Genomic DNA, 19,647 nt, shown 5'->3' with positions numbered 1-19,647 from the left:
TATAGATATACCAAATGATTCACTGATTAACCATTAAGATCAGTTGGATCAAATGATAGACAAATGAATTAAACTGAATGAGAACAGATGCAAATTAAAAGTTTGATGTTAATATCATTATGAAAGATATTTCACTTTCAATGAAAGCTATACAGTATATAGGTGAAACACTTATATGGTGTGGTGAAAACATTCATTTGTGATTTTGTGTTTTGTACTTAGTCAATTGAATTGTGCTGAAATGTTTGAAAAAAAAAAATGGCATTTTTGATAATCTGTTGTGATGTTAGTACTAAGAGTTCCCCTTCTGTCACTCTGAACTTGAGGAAAGGCCAATGTCAAATTGGCAGACAGAATATGCATGTCCCGCCGCTGGACATACGGGTATAAAGGGGAGCAGACAAGCGTCAATCAGACAGGTTTTTGCATTGAGGAGCTGAGAATAAGGTTACGGTGCATTACAGTGATAGGGATAGTGACGTGAAGTCGCTTTGAAAATTGACCACTTACTTGCAAAAAAACAAACAAACAAACAAACAAAAAACAAAACAAAACTGTAAATCATGATGCATGCTTGAATGAACAATTGCAGATTTCTACTGTTTCCAGTGTATATTAAGATCTGGGCTAGTAACTGAAAGATTGCAAGGTTCGATCACAATTGTGCCCTTAGACAAGATGCTTAAGTTCAGGTTGCTTCAATGAAACAGTCCCAGCAGTAAGTTTATTGTGAGTCACTTTGAATGCAATATGATATTGCAGCGAACAGACATTGTAAGTGGCCACTGGAGGCCGCTAGAGGTAGTGCATTCTCAGTCAGGTAATTCATGTGACTGGGTTTGAGGCTGTGAGCCCAGGAACCTGTATAACTGATCATTCGATTTGCACATGCCTGACTTCTCTCATCTCAGAAGATCAGGGACATTTCAGAGACCTTCAAGCTAGCGGCTAATTCTGAAAAGCAGCAAATCTAAAATTTGCACCCTTGGTGAGCGGAGCGAGTTTTCACGGTGCTCACGCTGATTTTGGAAGAATAAAAAATTACTGCACCCATTAGAGACTCTCTGCCATTATTAAGGAGCCAAGGGCCGCAACAGTGAAAACTCGCCGCTGAGTCATCCACCAATGCAGACATCTTCATCAGCCAGTGGACACAAGATCATCTGATGTTTGCACGCCAATATATGGATGCCACAGCTGCAGTGAGAGACTTTGTCTGACTGAAGATTATCAGCAGTATTCTTGTTTATGACGTTCAGTAGCTGTTTCTGTTTACTCTCCTTACTGTGTCCACAAAATGTAAATGTCTGATGTGAGTGGTAATATATAGTTTTAAAGATAAGTTAAAGCCACCACTCATCCAAATTTGAGTCTAGACATAAAACACTCTAAGGCCTTAAAGTACAAACAGATCCGTTTAGACCAACAAGATGTCATCACCTGCTGAAGAAATAGACAAGACCCCAGAAGCACAACAAGTCAGGTCGAGCTCCCGTGACCATAGTTTAACAACAAAGGGTCAAGAATTACATGATCAGGAAGCAAAGAGGAATGAAAAGGCATTCAGCAAAGCCTATGATTATTGGAAACACACAGCAAAGGAATTCAGAGTAAAATTGAAGGCTTTCTGCTTATCTGAGGACCTTGATAAAATTCAAACTAACATTAAATCCAAACAAGCTATAGTACATCAAAATTATGAGCCCATTCGACGCAACCATACCACTACTCCTGATATTGTCAAAAGAATGGATGCATGTGGCACTCTAACAGCTGAGATTTGTGATCTTGTTAGTAAACGACTTGAGAACATAGATGAGGCTTTCAATGACCAACTAGAGAAAGAGAGGTTGAGAATAGCGCTGAATAAGGATGAGTATGAGTCAGTCTTTGGAAATACGAAAACAGAAACAGTAATTTCAGAGTCATCACAAGGATCCGGCAACCACTCAAGCGCCACCTCCAGGTCCTCTAGCAAACGTGCAGATGCAGAAGCAGAACTGGCCGCCAAGGTAGAACAGGCAAAAGCCATGCAAAAAATACACTTTCAACAGGCGAGACTCGACAAACTGGAGAGTGAATGGAAACTCAAGGAAACACAGATGCTAGCAGAAATCAAGCAAAAGGAGGCTGAAATGAAACTAAAGCTAGAAGAGGAAAAAACAAGGTTACAACAGCTACAAGCGGACAATGAAGTGAAGGTAGCAGCAGCTCGGGTGAGAGCGTACAACAATTTTGAGGGTTTTGAAAGCTTTGAGGAGGAGACTGACCATAAAACTCAGTATAGTGGGCAAAATGATGGACTCAGAACCCCACTAAATCCACAAGCAATGCCATTCCAGCCTCGCACATTCAGAGGTGCCAGTAGCTCAGGAGGTCAGCCTAGCCCAGGCAATTGCAAGCTCACTTACCCTAAGCCGTCTACCTGTCCCGGAACCAACCACGTTTACTGGTGATCCCTTAAAGTGCATAGACTGGAAGATATCCTTTATGGCTCTCATCGACCAGAAGCCTCTCCAAGCTAGTGAAAAAATGCTAAAGAGTTATCTTGCTGGTGAAGCACGCAAAGCCGTTGAAGGATTTTTCTACCAAAATTCAGAGAAGGCATATCAAGGTGCCTGGGCAGTCTTACAAGATAGGTATGGAAGTCCATTTATTGTCCAAAGGGCCTTCAGAGACAAGCTCATGAAGTGGCCAAAGATAGCTGTAAATGACCCTATTGCATTAAGAGAGTTTGCAGATTTCCTTCAAGGTTGTGTTGAGGCCATTCCTCATGTTAAGAGCCTGGGTATTCTAAATGATTGTGAGGAAAATCACAAGCTCCTTAAAAAGCTGCCTGAGTGGATGGTGCGCAGATGGAGTCGTATTGTTGTGGAAGAGCTAGACAGATCTGGAGACTATCCAAGTTTTGTGCATTTCACAGAGTTTATGCAGACCGAAGCTTTATAGCTTGTAACCCAATTGCCTCACCCCTTCTGATGAACGTTAAAAACACGGACAAGAGGATTCCAAGGAGAGCCAAGGCGCTCAACACAAGCACTCAAATGAAAAACTCCACCTCAGGAACTCTGGAAAACGTGAAACCAAGGCCACCATGCTTAGTTTGTAAAGACGAAACGCATGGTGTTGTTAAGTGTCCAACCTTTGCAGCAAAGACTACAGATGAAAAGAAAGCCTTTATCCATGAAAACCACCTGTGTTTTGGGTGCTTAAGAAAGGGTCACACAACCAAAGACTGTAAAAGGCGACACACCTGCAGTACATGTGGTAGACGTCATCCAACCTGCTTGCACCTAGAAAGAAACCGAAACCCTGTCGAATCTGCAAGCAATGATCCCGTAGCCACAGGACACCATGGAAGCAAGGAAATTCACAAGGTAATGGCCCATGCATTGACACAGCACGTTTCTGCCACCTCTAGCATTGTTCCAGTTCTTGTGTCATCAACAACAGAGCCCCAGAAATAAATTCTCACTTATGCTCTACTCGACACGCAGAACGACTCAACGTTCATCTTGGAAGATTTGGTCACCGAACTAAATGTGAACACTCAGTCAGTGCAACTTAAACTCAGCACAATGACAGCTGTCAACACAGTCATAGCAAGCAAGACTGCGTATGGTCTACAAGTTCAGGGACTCAACTCTGAAACTTACATCCAACTACAGCAGACCTACACACGAGACTTCATCCCAGTCGACAAGTCTCACATTCCTACAAAGGGTACAGCGCTTCAGTGGCCTCATCTGAAACATCTTATAAACAAGTTACATCCACTCCAAGATTGCGAGGTTGGACTGCTAATTGGTTATGATTGCCCGTCAGCACTAGCTCCCTTGGAGGTCATCACAGGTGGTGAAAATGAACCTTTCAGCGAAAGGACAATGCTTGGCTGGAGCATTATAGGGTCCGCCAATCCCCACTTGGATAGACAAGGAAACGAGAGCTTTGTGCATCGTGTTGCAGTGAAAGAGGTGCCAGTGGCCACCGATGTGCTGAAAGTACTGGAATCAGACTTCAACGAGAGGAGCTATGAGGACAAGTACCTGTCGCAGGATGACGTTCATTTTATACAGCTCCTTAGTGATAACATTAAGCAGGAAAAGGATGGATATTTTGAGATTCCCCTCCCTTTCAAGGGCAGTTGTCCGCCGGCTCTCCCTAACAATAAGAAGTTGGCTACTGTTCGGCTGCAACATCTAAAGAAGAAGTTAAAAGCCAACAAACAGTATTTCGACCATTACACCGCCTTCATGGAAGAAACTATCAAGAAAGGTGATGCCGAGCCAGCTCCTCCATTCTTGGAGGGAGAAACTGTATGAGAAACTGTATATTCCACATCACGGGGTGTACAACACCAAGAAGCCAGGCAAATTAAGAGTCGTGTTTGATTGCTCGGCAAAGTTCCGGGGGATTTCTCTAAACGACACTCTACTCACAGGCCCCGACCTAATTAACTCTTTAGTAGGAGTCCTTTGTCGCTTTAGAAGGGAAGCAGTTGCTGTGATCTGTGACATTGAGAGGATGTTCCACCAGTTCAGTGTCTCACCCGAAGTTCGCAACTACCTAAGGTTCCTCTGGTGGGAGGGTGGACTGTTAGAAACAGAACCGCAGGAGTATAGAATGACAGTCCACATTTTCGGTGCTGCGTCCTCCCCTGGATGTGCCAATTTTGGTCTTAAGTATCTGGCACAGCAACACAAAGTTGACCACTCGACAGCTTCAGTATTTGTGGAGAAGAACTTCTACGTGGACGATGGGTTAACCAGTGTTCCAACAGTCAAAGAAGCTAAGGAACTAATTGTCGAAGCACAGAAACTGTGCAAAAGTGCAGGTCTACGTCTGCACAAGTTTAACTCAAATCAAATGGAGGTCCTTTCCTGTGTGGCACCCACAGAAAGGGCAGTAACCACTGATCTTCTCAACCTTAATCCAGACGCAACACCAGAAGGACACGTACTGTGCATTCAGTGGTCATCAGAAAACGACACATTCAGCTTCAACATTGACGCAAAGGACCACCCCCCAACTCGCCGTGGTCTATTGTCAGTCGTTGCATCTCTGTATGACCCACTCGGGTTTGTAGCTCCCTTCACTTTGAGTGGCAAGTGCATCCAACAGGAGCTATGTCGTAGAGGTATTGGATGGGACGATCCTATTCCTGAGAACTTGCGTTCACGGTGGGAGGAGTGGAACAATGGTTTACAGAGGTTAAAGGAAGTTGCCATACCCAGATGTTACCATCCTCAAAACTTTGGTAAAATTGTTAGGGTGGAACTGCACCACTTCTCAGATGCCAGTAATGCAGGATATGGTTCATGTTCCTATCTCAGATACAAAAACGACAAGGACGAGGTTCATTGCAGTCTTGTAATGGCTAAAGCGAGGGTTGCACCTACGAAGATCACAAGCATCCCAAGATTGGAACTCTCAGCCGCAGTCACCACAGCCAGGATGAGTGTTATGCTGAAGGCAGAACTCGAGATGAAAATTGAACAAGAACTCTTCTGGACAAACTCACAAGTAGTGCTGGTTTACATCAACAATGAGGCACGAAGGTTCCATGTGTTCGTGGCAAACTGTGTTCAATTGATAAGAGAGATTACAGATGCAAATCAATGGAACTACGTAGATACAGCACAAAACCCAGCTGACCACGCCTCTAGAGGTCTTCATGCAGCAGACATCTCTTCGACTAGCTGGTTATCAGGGCCCAAGTTTCTATGGGAACAGGAAGTGCTACCTACACCTAGGCCTTCAACCGAGCTGCTCACAGGTGATCCTGAAGTTAAATCGATTCAAGTGTTTGCAACTCAAGTCAGTGACTGGAACGACATTCTAAGTCACCTGAGCCGGTTTTCCACCTGGACAATGCTTGTTAAGGTGGTTGCAAGAATCAAAAGACTAGGATCTAAGCTAAAATATCACGGTGAAACTGTGACTGTCGAGGAACGTAGGAGGGCTGCTGAGGTGGTAATTCAGCTCGTCCAGCAGCAAGCCTTCCCTCAAGAGCTAAAGGCACTGCAAAGGAGCCCTCATGGGGACATAATTCCAAGTTCCAGTCCTCTTCTTTGTCTCGACCCCATTCTGGATGGGAGACTTCTTCGCGTTGGCGGAAGACTTAAGGGATCATCCCTCAGTCAAGAACTAAAGCACCCCATCATTCTCCCAAAAGACAGTCACATCACCAAGCTTATCCTGTCACACTACCATGCCCAGATCTGCCACCAGGGTCGGAGCCAGACCTTAATGGAACTCAGGTCAAATGGATTTTGAGCCATTGGTGGGAGTAAACTAGTCGCCAAGTTAATACATAGATGTGTGAAATTCCGGAAGCTCAGACAACCAGTTGAGGAGCAACGAATGTCTGAACTCCCCAGAGAACGCTGGGAAGTCTCAGCTTCCTTCATGTTCTGCGGTATGGATTGCTTCGGCCCATTTATCACCAAGCGAGGTCGCAAAGAGTGCAAAAGATATGGACTCATCTTCACTTGCCTGTATTCTCGAGCAGTCCATCATGAAATGCTTGAAGACATGTCCACGGACACCTTCATTAACGCTTTAAGGTGTTTTATTAGCCTTAGAGGAGCTGTTTGCCAACTCCGCTGTGATCAGGGCACAAACTTTGTGGGTGCGAAGAATGAGTTCAAGGAAGCCCTCAAGCAATGTGACACAGAGGCACTGGAAGCCTTTCTGGCAGATAAACAGTGCGAGTTCATTCTCAATGCTCCTTCAGCGAGTCATGCAGGGGTGTTTGGGAGCGACAAATTCAGACCATCCGCAACGTGCTGAATGTTACGATCGCTCAGTGTTCCGGTAGACTAGATGATGCCTCCCTTAGAACACTGTTCTATGAAGCTATGGCCATTGTAAACAGTTGCCCATTAAACGTTGAAGGAATCAATGATCCTATGGCACCAGAGCCCCTGACTCCAAACCACCTGATCCACCTGATGAAAGCTAAAGTCGCCGCAAAAAGATGGCGCAGAGTACAATATTTAACCGAACAGTTCTGGAGCCGGTGGAAGAAAGAATACCTCCTGAATACATCCATTTGGCAAAAGTGGCATGTACGGCGGCGCAACTTGAAAGTGGACGACATAGTCATCATAAAGGAAGATACACTCCCAAGGAATCAGTGGCAACTAGGACGAGTGGTTGAAACTACAGAAGGGTCAGATGGCTTAGTTCGTCAGGTAAAGGTACAAGTTGGGGAGCGGAAACTAACACAGAAACAGAACCACCGATGTAAGCCCTCAATAATCGAAAGACCGATCCAAAAGCTGGTGCTCCTCCTTGAAAACAATTAACGGTCTGTCAAGCTTAAGTACACTTACATCAGACATGTTGGTTTAATAGTTTTATTTAAGGTGACCCTATTTTTCTTTGTGACCTATAGCTCTATACTTCAGTTATCCGGCAGTTATAGAAATCTAGAAATCATGTATGAGTAACTGTTTTGTTTTCCATGCTGAGTTCATTTATCATAACATGATTGGTGGGAGTGTAAGTGGCCACTGGCCAGAGGTAGTGCATTCTCAGTCAGGTAATTCATGTGACTGGGTTTGAGGCTGTGAGCCCCTGTCGAGCGCTTTAACCGGACGCTGTTAAACATGCTGGGAACTCTCGAGAGTAAGCAGAAAGCTAAGTGGAGGGAATACGTTAAACCTCTTGTTCATGTGTATAATTGCACACGGAATGAAGTAACGGGGTTCACACCTTATGAACTCCTGTTTGGTCGATCGCCACGGCTCCCGGTTGACTTAGCTTTCGGGTTGCCAGTCCGTGACTCTCCATCTCCCTCGCACTCCCAGTATGTGAGGGATTTGAGATCACGTCTCGAGGAGAGCTACAAGCTTACATGTCAGAATGCTCAGAAGTCAGCTAAAAGGAACAAAAGTCGGTTCGATCAGCGTGTAAAACCTGCAAGCTTGGATGTTGGTGACCGAGTACTGGTTCGAATGTCAGAATCCGAGGGAAACACAAGCTCGAAGACAAGTGGGAACAAGAGGTGTATGTGGTTGTGAAGCGTGCGGGGATCTTCCAGTTTACATTGTGAGACCAGAGACCAGGGGGGGACCTAATCGCACACTCCATCGTGATCTGCTCTTACCCTGTGGTTTCCTATCGGCTTCTGCTACGGAGGATTTTCCAGAAGATTTTCCTGTTCAAAAACTCCATACTCGCAGCCAGAGTCGCAACTGCACTGACCAGGTTGATATTTTTGAGGATGAGGATACAGAGGATGCTGAACTTACCATCCTTGGGAGTTTTCCTCAGTTCCCAATGAAGTTCAGTGTGGAAAGAGCGAATGGATGTGAACATGAACCAACGACCGGTGACATTGTGGGGTTGACATTGCCAACAGCCCCAAGTGACGCTGATTCTGTTCCATCTTTTCCACAAAGCCCTGCATTAAGACCTTCAATTGCAACCTCATTTGAAGACCACTTACCTGAAGTTGAAGAGTCCTGGCCAATCACTGGTGAAGATTCATTCATGTCCAGATGCGAGGTAGAAACTCCTGTGGAAGAGACTGAAGTGGAAGAACCTGGAAATCCTCTACTTGAACCGATAACCGAACATGTTACAGGAGAGCTGGAGCTACCTGTGGGAGGAGAATTGGAAAGGATGAAATATGCATGAGCCATAAAACCTGTCATTTTAATTTACAGTTAAAACGTGCAGCACATGTCTTACTTTGCTAGCCTGTCTACATTTACAGATGTCCAGTTTCACATGAGAGATGAGTATGATAAAACTATAAACTCGCTAATATCATAAGAACAATCACCTGACAATAACAATCTCAAGATTCAAACACTAGAATCATTCACATTTTACCTTATGTCAATGTTTTCAGTTAAAAAAAAATGCATTTTCCATCTCACAGATCTTGTGCTTGTTCAACCTTAAAGCTCGTAAGGCAACCTGTGAGAAAAACATGTTTTAGTGAAAGATAAGGGATTTCACTGACCAAGCTTTAGTCATCCAAACACTGAAAGCCTTTATGACTACGATACACTGAACTTTGCCCTACAACACGAGCTTTGCTATATTAGCTCTTTATTAATTGGATGTGAGACAGTCTATGATCCATAAACATTTTAACAGGACTTTCTGCACCTTTACTGGAGGAATTTCTCTCTTTTGAGACATTCAAGGGATTTGAGACCTGCAAAAATGATAACCCATGATACCAAAAATGTCCTTGTGGTTTCTTTTGGATTTTTGCTCTTATTTACGGCATATGGAGGGCTACAAAGTTTACAGGTAACAAATATGAATATTGCCGTTCATAAAGTGTATTATTAGTGCTGTAACATTCCTCACTTGCTTTGCTTAAAAATGACCAACAGATACAGGACAACATGATATTTTACAAACTCAATTAAGTTATGCTTATTTGGTGCACAATTGAATGTTATTGGTATTGATTTGTTCACTTGAATCTTGAATTGAAAAATAATTATAAATGTATGCATTTCAATTTAATAACAATATTCCATCAAATTGAACTAATTGAACAACCTATAATAAAATAAAATGGAAAAAAGTAAATATTTTAAGTTTTATTCATTTTCGTTTGTTAAAAATGACACAATTTGATGACATTTTATTCATCTGAAATGGGTAAATCTTTTTGTATTTTTTATTTAATATTTTTCAGATTTTTAATGGATAAACACTATAATCTTGTACATTACAGAGCAGTCTGAATGCAGAGGATGGAATGGGCGTTATATCAATTAGTGTGATCTATGGAGCCATTATACTGTCCTCGATGTTTCTGCCTCCCATAATGATCAAAAATCTGGGCTGCAAATGGACCATCGTTATTTCCATGGGATGTTATGTGGCATATTCCTTTGGAAACCTATCGCCAGGCTGGTGCGTTCATATCGTGGCCTTTTGCAACATTGCTGCTTTGTTCAGCAACAGATCAAGTTCAGAACACACAGTATATTGTGCAAATGTGAGACACAGCTTGCCCAAATAAATATTCTGCATTAAATACAAGGTAAAACTTAACAAGCAAAAATTATGCATTATTAATGCACTTACAATAGCAGTCTATGGGCAACATGGTACGTTCGCCAGATAGACTTCCATTGTAAGTGCTTATTCCACAGCGTAGTTGAATTCTTGTTTCTGATTGGTAGACAGATGTTCAAAGGTGTTTTGAGGGGAATTTTGTTTATTAATGCACAGCTACAAGGTAGTTCCAGGTCACTTTGTCGCCAAATTATTTATTTCAAAAGCTGTACAGATGACCCTGGCAAAAGAAATAGAAAAAGATGAAGATATTCGCCAAGCAAATTCGAAAAATATTTAAGTGAATGGTGACCTAAGCTTGCATTCTGCCTAACATCTCCTTTTGTGTTTTGGCCAACATGACAGTGTATGAATAATTGCCCCTTTAATAAAAAGTTCAGGAATTTCAGGCTATTATTATATCTGCAGTGCATTTAAGCAGTTTTCTGTGTTTTTCAATATTTTCTCTGCAGGGCAAGCCTGATGTCCACCTCGGCCATTCTGGGTTTTGGAGGTTCACCACTTTGGTCAGCAAAATGCACTTATCTTACAATAAGTGCCAACAAGCAAGGCCAGAAACTCAACAAGAAAAGCCAGGACATCATAAACCAGTACTTTGGTGTCTTCTTCTTCATTTTCCAGACTTCGACAGTGTGGGGCAACCTCATGTCATCTCTGATATTTGGACAGGACTCTAACATAGGTAGAGCTGCATTCAATGCAATGCTGTAATCAACTGGTCTCTGTTTTAAGTGCTCTGAACGTTAATCTGTATTTATAGCTGAAATCCCAGAGGAGAACTTGCAGTACTGTGGAGCGGGGTTATGCATTGAGAATTTTACCACCACTGGAAACACAACCCGTCCAGAAAAACGCCTAGTGGATATACTATTAGGCTGCTACATTGGTAGGCAATAATGACTCGTATTTGTGGCCAGACTAGCTCATATTATGTTGTGAAATATAAATGTTATTTTCTGTATCTCTTACAAAGATTATTTTAAGAATAAGAATAGGCTTTTTCTATGACATTATGAATGAAATAATTCACAAAATGTCTAGCTTTACTATTTGGAAGGAATTTGTTGCAAGGCCACTCACATTTTTCTCACAAATTGTAAAAGTTTCTAGTTTCAATTCCAGTAAAAACTGTCTAACCAATAGTTTTTTGGTTCATGTAGGTGTGGGGCTTCTGGCCATAATATTTGTTGCTCTGTTTCTGGACAACATAGACCGAGATCTGGCCAGAGAATTTCGGAAAAACAAGGGCAATGTATCCTTTTGTAGCACCATCCTGTCCACCTTTAAACTCATGAGAAACCCCAAATTGTTGCTGCTCATTCCATTGACCATATACAGTGGGTTTGAACAAAGCTTTCTTGATGGCGAATATACAAAGGTACAGAAGCTGTGAACATCAATTCTTCTTCTGAAGTATGAGCTTAAAGGAATGATTCACCCAAAAATTCAAAAAACTGTCACCGTTTACTCACCCACGTGTCATTAAAAATCTGCATGACATTCTTTATTCTGTGGAACACATAAGGAGCAATTTTAAAGGCTTCCATGGTCGCTTATTTAAAGGAACATTTCACCCAAAAGTGAAAATTCTCATCACTCTCATCATTTACTCACACTCATGCCATCCCAGATGTTTATGACTTACTTTCTTCTGCTGAACACAAAAGAAGATTTGTAGAAGACTATCTGAGCTCTGTAGGTCCATACAATGCAAGTCAATAGGGTCCAAATCTTTGAGCTCAAAAAACATGTAAAGGCAGCATAAAAGTAATCCATACGACTCCCATGGTTTAATCCAAGTCTTCAGAAGAAATATGATAGGTGTGATTACACCTAGGACAGTGAGCCTTTTTTATAGCGGAGACACTCGAAGTCTTTCAGCCACTCACTCCGAAAACTGTAAGCCTTCTTTTCTGCTGGTGGATCCAGATTCACCACATGATAGCCATCACCAACTTCAGGAGTTACATTAGCTGTAACTTTAGGCGGCTTACAAAAGAAATCTCTCAGTGTTCTATTCATCTTCTCTCTTCAGCTCTTTACATTTTGCATGCTAGTTAGCTCCCTGTCACGTGACATGGAGCACGGTGAAAAGGAGTGATTGACGGCTAATATTAACCAATCCAAAATCTGCATTAGATTTAAGAATGTAAAAATCAAGAATGTAAAGTTAAATTGGTTATGAAATGTTGAATGTAGCGGATAACTGGTCACTGTATCAGCTCACAGCAGGCACATAGTGCAGTAATTAGCGAATATTTTGTAGAGAAATGAAAATCGGTTGTGTCCCAACAATTATTTGCTTTCGCACAGATGCTCCCAAATATATTTTGAGGATGCCCAGATGACATTTCGGGAGCATATGCGACCAAAATGGTTGCAATTTCGAGACTTGTATCCTATTCACCTGCAGTGTCTTGACAAATAAAGCAAATGATCTAATTTTAATTAGTTAACACCTAATTTGCATATCAATGTGGCGATTGTGATGACGTTATTAAACACAAATTTGACTGTATTCACCAATAAGTACAGTATATTTGTGACGTAATGAAGCTAGGAAGCAAGTTGCAAGTTGACAATTAGTTTATTGACAGTCAAATTGAGAAGATAGGGGAAAAGTCCGGGTGATGGTCTAGTGGCTAGAGTCTCCAATGGTCAGATGATCGTGGTGAGAAGAGTGAAGAGAAGTGTTGAACAGACACGGCGAATCCGGGTAACAGCAAACAGGACACGAAACAGGGACAACGAGAGAACTGGACTGGAACTCTGAAGAGCGAACAACACCGGACATCACAAACAACGATCTGACAAGGAGATGAGAGAGTGGTGAGAATTTAAAGGGAATGGGAATGAGTAACAGCTGGTGAGAGGAGTGATTAGTGACAGAGCGCTAATCATGGTACAAACAACACGCCCACACATTCACGCACCCACACAACACACACTAAGAACAAGGCGCGAGACAAGGAAGAGACATAGGATTAAATACCGTGACAGTACCCCTCCCCTAGGAGCGCCTCCTGAGCGTTCCCAGGCTCCACTACCTGCCGATTGTAGTCATCGATAAGGGAGTGATCCAGAATGTCTCTGGCGGTACCCAACCTCTCTCCTCCGGACCGTAACCTTCCCAGTCCACCAGGTACTGAAATCCGCGTCCCCTCCGTCTTGAGTCCAGAATACTGGTTGACCGAATAAGTAGGTTCCCGATCTACGAGTCGCGCGGGGGAACGAGCTGGCGGGTTATCTTGAGGAATAAAAGGCGGGTTTTATTTTGGATACATGAAATACGGGGTGAATTCTCCTGTGCAGCTGGAGGAAGGTTGAGGCGGACTGCCACCGGACTAACGATCTTGGTGACAGTGAGCGGGCCAATAAATTTAGGTGCAAGTTTATTAGATCACGGAGCGTAGAGGAATGTTCTTAGTAGAAAGCCACACTTTTGACCAACGGCGTATCACGGGAGGCCCTAGACCGGTGGCGATCAGCTTTGGCCTTGGTGCGTGACCCCACTTGGAGTAGAGTCTCCGGGCCCCTAGTCCAAGTCGCGGTGACACCTCTGGACCGAAGCGTGGCGGAGGGACGCGACTCGGATTCCAGACTAGGAAAAATAGGTGGCTGGTAACCTACACTACACTCAAGCGGAGATAGGCCCGTGGATGATACGGTAGCGTGTTGTGGGCGTACTCAACAAAAGACAGTTGCTGACTCCATGAGGAAGGATTCTTGGATACCAAACATCGTAGCGTTCTCTCCAGATCCTGGTTGGCTCGCTCAGATTGACCATTGCTCTGGGGATGAAACCCTGAGGACAGACTAACAGTGGCTCCCAGTAATTTACAAAATTCTGCCAAAATTTGGACACAAATTGGGGTCCTCTGTCAGAGACCACATCTGTCGGGAGGCCATGTAGCGAAAGGCGTGGTCAATGACAATCACCGCTATCTCCTTGGCAGAGGGTAATTTGGGCAAGGGAATGAAGTGGGCGCAGCCGAGAACGGTCCACCGCGGTTAAAACTACCGTGTGTCCCTGTGAGGGTGGGAGGCGGTGATAAAATCTAGAGCGATATGGGACCAGGGTCTCGATGGCACCGGCAGCGGTTGAAGTAACCCGTCTGGGGGTCGATTGGAACTCTTACCAGTGGCGCAGACTGAGCAAGCCAAAACAAAACTGTGAGCGTCCACGAACCATCAAAGGCCACCAGAATCGTTGCTTGACTAAAAACTTAGTTCGATTAACTCCTGGATGACAAGCCACATTAGAACAATGTCCCCACTGAATAGCAGCTGGACCGTAACCCCTCCGGCACAAACAAAGCGGTTCGGTGGGCACCGAGCGAGGCGTTACCCTTCTAAGGCCGTCTTGACCTTCGATTCGATCTCCCATGTGAGTGTAGAGATGAATAGAGTCTCTGGTAAAATGCACTTTCGAGGAGTAGGCGAGCGTTGGAGTGATCAAAAATACGTGATAAAGAATGGGGTTTGATGTTCTTGGAACCGGGCTGATGCGAGAGTAAAATCAAAGCGACCGAAAAAAGAGCCCACCGAGCCTGCCTGGAGTTTAATCTTTTAGCTGTCGCGAATATATTCCAAATTCTTGTGATCGGTCCAGGCGATAAAAGGTACCCCGAACCCTCCAACCAGTGAGCCATTCCTCCAAAGCTAACTTGACTGCCAACAACTCTCTGTTACCAATGTCATAATTACGTTCGGCCGAGGACAAGCGATGAGAAAAAAGCGGCGCAAGGGTGTATCTTGTCGGTCTGAAGGAGAGCAGCTGGGATAGCACTACGCCTACCCCCACCTCTGATGCATCGACCTCCACCACGAACTGGCGTGATGGATCAGGGGTTATCAGGATGGGGGCTGAAACAAAGCAACCTTTCAGTTTGGCAAGCGCGGCCTCAGCTGCGTCTGACCACCTGAGCGTTGTTCTGGGGAGGTCAGGGCGGTCAGAGGTGTGGCTAGTTGACTGAAATTGCGAATGAAGCGCCCGGTAGAAGTTGGCGAACCCCAGGAATCTCAGTAGGGCCTTACGAGACTCTGGACTTGGCCAATCTACCACAGCCTTGATCTTCTCAGGATCCATGCGCATTCCCTCAACCGACACGATGTACCCTAAGAAAGGAACAGACTGTGCATGAAAAGCGCATTTCTCGCCTTGACAAAAGCCCATTCTCTAGCAATCTCTGAAGCACTAGCGGACGTGCTGCACATGTTCCTGGAGAGAAGAAGAAAAAATCAATATGTCATCCAGGTAAACATATATGAACTGATCAACCATGTCTGCGTAGCGCGTCATTGGCGAGTGCCTGGAAGACCGCTGGGGAGTTGGACAAGCCGAGCGGCATGACCAAGTATTCAAAAGTGCCCCTGGGGGTGTTAAAAGCGGTTTCCATTCATCCCCCTCCTGATCGCGGACCAAATGATAAGCATTACGTAAATCCAATTTACAGTGAAGATGGATGCTCCTGCAACCTCTCAAAAGCTGAAGACATCAGCGGTAGAGGATAAGTATTCTTTACGTGATGTTGTTCAGCCCGGTAATCAATGCAAGGTTGCAGAGATCCATCCTTCTTCCCCACAAAAAGAATCCGCCCCGGCTGAAGAGGAAGGGCGGATGAATCCATTAGCTAGAGAATCAGAAATATATTTCTCCATAGCCTCCCTCTCTGGAATCGAGTGAATATAACTTGCCCTTAGGCAGGAGATGTACCTGGCAATAACTCTATGGCACAGTCATAGGGGCGATGTGGAGGGAGAAGCGCCGAGACTTACTGAACACCTCCTTCAGGTCCAGGTACTCCACGGGCACGTTAGATAAATCCACCGCCTCTTCCTGAAAAACAGGGACAAAAACAGGCGAACAGGCAGAAACAAGACAAGACTTATGACATTGAGTGCTCCACGCTGACACAGACTTAGACTGCCAGTCCACTTTAGGGTTGTGATGGGTGAGCCAGGGATGACCAAGGGCGATGGGGGCAAGAGGAGTGTCCAGTATGTAGAAGGAGATGGTCTCGGTGTGATTGCCTGGCGTGGCGAGTGATGTCTTCAGTGGCTAGGGAAATGGTGGGAAGTTTCTGGCCATTGAGGGCGTGAACAGCGATCCGGTGAGTGAGAGACTTGAGGGGGACTTGGTGGTTGAGTGCAAAAGTGTAGTCCATGAAATTTCCTTCGACCCCAGAATCCAGAAGTGCTTTCGACAGTCGTGGCGGTGATTAGACCATTGAAGACTTACGGAAGGAGGGTAGATGTGGATGAGGTCTTCTCGGCGGAGATCCCACCCGATAGTAGCCTCATACTTGCTATCGGGCGGATCCTTTTAAAGGACAGTTGTAGGCAAAATGTCCAGCACCACCACAGTACAAACACAGTCCCTGGGATCTCCGCCTTTCCTTCTCCTCCCGGAAAGCCGGGCTCGACCCACCTGCATGGGCTCGGGATCACAGGCGGGGCTGAGCAGCGTCCCCGCCTCCAGAACATTGACCGCCCTAATCCTCTCAAGGGGCGGTTGGTTTGTACTACGCTGTTCCATTCTGGATAACCTTGCGTCCACTCTAAGCGCCAAGGCGATCAAATCGTTTAGCTTGGTGGGGAGATCCATGGCGTATATCTCCTTTTGGGCCGCGATCAGCCAGCCCATGCAGGAACATGTCCCACTGCGCCTCCTCGTTCCATTGGCTCTCCGCCGCTAGCGTCCGAACTTCGATAGAAAAGTCTGATACAGATCTCTCCCCTGGCGCCAAGTCGGCCAGCACTCTGGCTGCCTCTCTACCGGAGACAGCACGGTTGAAAACTTCGCTTCATCTCCGCGGAGAGTGCTTGAAAAGAGGTGCAGCATTCATCTTGATTCTCCCACACCGCCCGTTCCCCAAAGGGCCGCTCTCCCAGAAAGTAGCGTCAGGACAAAAGCGACCTTGGTTCTTTCATCACAGAATGTTCTGGGTTGTAAAGAAAAATGCATTGAGCATCGTGTTAGAAAAGCTCGGCAAAAGTTAGGTTCACCTGAATATAGCTCTGGAACCGGTAGGCGGGGCTCCGACTGGGAGGGGCTGGTGGTGGTTGAGGAATCAGCGGTCTGGGTGGCGCAGTGGGAGCTCGCAGAAGTTGAATTTGCTGGGTGAGTCCGGACACCTGCGCCACTAGAGCCTGGACAGCGTGAGCCGTGTCATTGAGATTCTTCTCCTGGTTCTCCATACTGAAGTCTGCTGTTCATCACGCAATTCTTCTAGGCTGTCTGAATTGTTACTCGCTGCTTCCATCTTGTGGTCAGATCGTTCTGTGACGTAATGAAGCTAGGAAGCAAGTTGCAAGTTGACAATTAGTTTATTGACAGTCAAATTGAGAAGATAGGGGAAAAGTCCGGGGTGATGGTCTAGTGGCGCAGAGTCTCCAATGGTCAGATGATGCGTGGTGAGAAGAGTGAAGAGAAGTGTTGAACAGACACGGCGAATCCGGGTAACAGCAAACAGGACACGAAACAGGGACAACGAGAGAACTGGACTGGAACTCTGAAGAGCGAACAACACCGGACATCACAAACAACGATCTGACAAGGAGATGAGAGAGTGGTGAGAATTTAAAGGGAATGGGAATGAGTAACAGCTGGTGAGAGGAGTGATTGCGGCAGAGCGCTAATCATGGTACAAACAACACGCCCACACATTCACGCACCCACACAACACACACTAAGAACAAGGCACGAGACAAGGAAGAGACATAGGATTAAATACCGTGACAATATTGGCCTGTATGGCCATGACATATTGCCGTAACTAGACTATAGCTAACCTATCACATTAGCTAGTAGCTCATGAGTCATGAATGTTAGAAAGACACAAGTTAACTATATTTGCTTTTGGCTAATTAGCTGTAAAGTCGAGGCACTGTACACGACGCGGAGGGGGGGACGGAGGGCGGGCATCGACAAAATCTCATCTACCGACCTGATGTTTTGATTTTTTATTCAATAAATATATTTGTTTGACAGGGAAGCTGTGCGCAAACAGGAATATATATATTAATTTATTTATAAAAATAAATAAAAAAACACCCCAGAAAAAAGGGCACTTTCACTCGAGGAAGAAAAAGGGCAGGTGCTCAAGCCCCCTTTGATGTCTATGTGTGCTGCTCACACACCAATGACGGCAGAGATGCCATGCGAGGCGCTCGTCTGCCATTGGGAGCAACTTGGGGTTCATTGTCTTGCCCAAGGACACTTCGGCATGTGGAGTCGTGTGGGCCGGGAATCAAACCACCAACCTTGTGTTTAGTGGCCAATCCGCTCAACCACCAGAGCCACAGCTGTTTAGAGAGTAGATTGTAGCTTGGAAAGTGTGTTTCAAAGTAACTTTCCCAACACTGGTGAGAAACAGACTGATGATAGTTGTTCACTGAAACCCTTGATTGAACCTCGAAACAAAATAACTTCTTATTGTGTGTATTCCTTGGAAGAAAGTCTTTTAGGTTTAAGACAGCATGATGGTGAGTAAATTATGACAGAATTTGGCTGAACTATTCCTTTAATATGTTTGTGACCCTCTTCCCTCTGCAGAACTATGTGACATGTGCGTTAGGAATACATTATGTTGGCTTTGTCATGATCTGCTTCGGTGCTGTAAACTCCTTGTGCTCATTTGCTTTTGGGAGACTGGCAGCATACACTGGAAGAATTCCCCTCTTTTGCTTGGGTAAGGCAAGAACAGGTTGACGTTAAATATGGTTGCTGGATTTTATGTTAATTCTGTCTTTCTTGACTTTCACAGCTGCACTGATAAATCTGGGCTGTATTTTGGGTCTGCTGTACTGGAAGCCTCATCCAGACCAGCTGCCTGTATTTTTTGTGTTTTCTGCCCTGTGGGGCATGGCAGATGCTGTGTGGCAAATACAAACCAATGGTGAGTGCTTTATGTTATAAACATATGGATTATTTGCATTATTTTTACATTTCCTTATAATTAAAGTTATATTTTATTTGTATTGCATTGCAGCACTGTATGGTATTCTCTTTGCTGATCACAAAGAAGCTGCATTTGCCAACTACCGCATGTGGGAGTCACTTGGTTTTGTAATAGCCTTCGCTTACAGCACATACATCTGCTTGTCTACCAAGATTTACATTATTTTAACTCTTCTGGCCGTAACCATGGTAACTTACCTATTTGTCGAGTACAAAGAGTACAAGCAACCAACTGAACAAATGATTTACGTGTTTAATTCAGAGAAGACTGACCTCAAAGATGAAAAATATGTTAAAATACGTGAAAATTTGAATGAAAAATATGTTGTTAGCCAGACACATTTTTAAGTACATGGTTGATGTTATGTTTCTAATTTGTATTTCAGCATGTAGAATGTAAATATTTTATTTGAAAGACTATTTTTACAGTATTTTTGAGTGTTGAGTTAGATTCCTGTATTTTGATGTAGCAATTACACATTTTATTAGCACCGTTTAATTCTTAATGTAACTGAAATGCACTGCAAAATAACTAGTTAACCTTACATAAAAAAAGCTTGTAAACCGATTGCCTTAATAAATCTAAGTAAATGTACTTCTTTTGCAGTAAATGTACTTATTTCGTTCTA

At 44.3% G+C, this 19,647-nt stretch overlaps 1 protein-coding gene across 1 annotated transcript; it reads left to right on the top strand.

The window, feature by feature from the left end:
- The first annotated feature begins 9,171 nt into the window (after positions 1 to 9,171).
- Positions 9,172 to 19,366, top strand: LOC127623955 (protein unc-93 homolog A-like). Its single transcript, XM_052098529.1, has 8 exons — positions 9,172 to 9,273; positions 9,710 to 9,891; positions 10,509 to 10,738; positions 10,817 to 10,942; positions 11,217 to 11,434; positions 18,614 to 18,749; positions 18,825 to 18,956; positions 19,050 to 19,366. Exons 1-8 carry the CDS (start codon positions 9,184 to 9,186, stop codon positions 19,364 to 19,366), a joined length of 1,431 nt encoding a protein of 476 aa, XP_051954489.1. The 5' UTR covers positions 9,172 to 9,183.
- The last annotated feature ends 281 nt before the right edge of the window (positions 19,367 to 19,647 follow it).

Source organism: Xyrauchen texanus, chromosome 30 (genome assembly GCF_025860055.1).
Source record: "Xyrauchen texanus isolate HMW12.3.18 chromosome 30, RBS_HiC_50CHRs, whole genome shotgun sequence".
Lineage (NCBI taxonomy): Eukaryota > Metazoa > Chordata > Actinopteri > Cypriniformes > Catostomidae > Xyrauchen > Xyrauchen texanus.
Note: the sequence above shows the minus strand (reverse complement) of the source record. Positions and strands in the feature narration are given on the sequence as shown.

Bases quoted from the DNA above. Each gene is read 5' to 3' on its own strand.
- LOC127623955 (XM_052098529.1), top strand. From the start codon at position 9,184: ATGATAACCCATGATACCAAAAATGTCCTTGTGGTTTCTTTTGGATTT. The intron at 9,274-9,709 runs GTAACAAATATG...TGTACATTACAG, and splicing joins GAGGGCTACAAAGTTTACAG to AGCAGTCTGAATGCAGAGGA. The intron at 10,739-10,816 runs GTAGAGCTGCAT...CTGTATTTATAG, and splicing joins TGGACAGGACTCTAACATAG to CTGAAATCCCAGAGGAGAAC.